Source organism: Mesitornis unicolor, unplaced genomic scaffold (assembly GCF_000695765.1).
Source record: "Mesitornis unicolor isolate BGI_N332 unplaced genomic scaffold, ASM69576v1 scaffold32916, whole genome shotgun sequence".
In the NCBI taxonomy this organism is placed as follows: Eukaryota; Metazoa; Chordata; class Aves; order Mesitornithiformes; family Mesitornithidae; genus Mesitornis; species Mesitornis unicolor.
The window spans coordinates 7,239-8,704 of NW_010191303.1; the positions used below are offsets into that span (position 1 = coordinate 7,239).

At 60.7% G+C, this 1,466-nt stretch overlaps 1 protein-coding gene across 1 annotated transcript; it reads right to left on the minus strand.

Annotated features, from left to right (window-relative positions):
* Positions 1 to 2: 2 nt before the first annotated feature.
* Positions 3 to 1,037, minus strand: GJA4 (gap junction protein, alpha 4, 37kDa; the record flags this gene model as incomplete). Its single annotated transcript, XM_010186695.1, has 1 exon — positions 3 to 1,037. A coding segment is annotated over exon 1 (1,013 nt), but the record flags the coding sequence as incomplete, so codon positions are not given.
* Positions 1,038 to 1,466: the final 429 nt, after the last annotated feature.

The following is a 1,466-nucleotide window of genomic DNA, read 5'->3' on the forward strand; positions in this document are numbered from 1 at the left end:
GCTTGTTAAAGGCTGAGCTCCCGGGCCGTCTGCACAGCTTCTCCTCTGGGGTAGGGGTTTCAGCAGCCCTGGGAGCGTAGGGGTTCGACATGGGCCCGCTGCCCAGCGCCAGGTTCTCCTCGTTGTGGAAGTTGGCCCAGTTCTGCTCGCTGGAGAGCTGGTTGCAGGCCTGGTAGGATGGCGCGTGGCTCTCGGCCATGGGCAGGAAGGGGTAGTGCTTGGGTGAGTAGGGACCCCCGACCATCTCGTCAGCAAAGGCGTCCCGGCTTGGGCTGGTCGGCCCCGATGCCTTCTTGATGTTGCTAAGCAGGTTCTTGCAGCAGAGGTGGAAGAGCTCCAGCAGGTTCAGGATTAAGGAGATCAGGCCCATCACCAGCATGAAGATGATGAAGATGCTCTTCTCAGTGGGGCGGGAGATGAAGCAGTCCACCTGGTGGGGGCAGGGGTCTCTCTTGCACACGTAGCGGGGCACCATGGAGAAGCCGTACAGGTACCACTGGCCAACGAGGAAGCCAGCCTCAAAGATGCTCTTGCAGATCACACTGATGATGTACGTCCACATCAGTGCCCCTCGGATCTTCAGCCGCCCGTCCTCTGTCACGTAGATCTTGGACATCTTCTTCTCCACGGCCGCCAGGGCCTGCTCGGTCTTCGGGTCCTTGCTGTGGGCAGCCCGAAGCTCGCTCTCCCGTTGCTTCAGCTTCTCCTCTTTCTGGGAGAGATAGACAACGTGGCCGAGGTAAATCAGGGTCGGGGTGCTGACAAAGAGGAACTGGAGCACCCAGTAGCGGATGTGGGAGATGGGGAAGGCTTTGTCATAGCAGACGTTGGTGCAGCCCGGCTGCTTGGTGTTGCAGACGAAATCCGACTGCTCGTCCCCCCACACGGACTCCCCCGCCAAGCCCAGGATGAGGATGCGGAAGATGAAGAGCACGGTGAGCCAGATCTTCCCGATCACTGTCGAGTGCTCCTGGACTTGGTCCAGCAGCTTCTCCAGGAAACCCCAGTCGCCCATCTTCTAGGGAACCTTGTGCCTCTGCCAGCAGAGAGGGAGGGGAGCCCAGTCAATCTCTGTTTCCACGCTGGGGGGCACAGGACAGACGGGCTCACCTAAACCCCGCACTTTCTTGGGACACAGCAACAATTCTGAGCCCAGTGGTGCTCCTCCTCACCCCACTGCCTAGTGGGGACACACAGGGCTGGGAAACAAGGGGCAGCAAAGGGATTTGCCTCCCCTCAGCGGCACCCAGCCCGTAGCACACACAGCTCGTGGCTGTCCCTGCCCCACAGGCTCCTGATTTCGGGACTGCCCTGGGAGGTCAGGGCCACAGCACCCAGAGATGGGGCATGGTGAGGGCTCACCAGACCCCAGATTTGCCCCTCATGCAGCCTTGTGCTCTGGATGTACCAAGGGCCAGAAGGCAGCGGGGTCATGGTGAGAGTGTGCAAACCCCAGGGTACAGCAG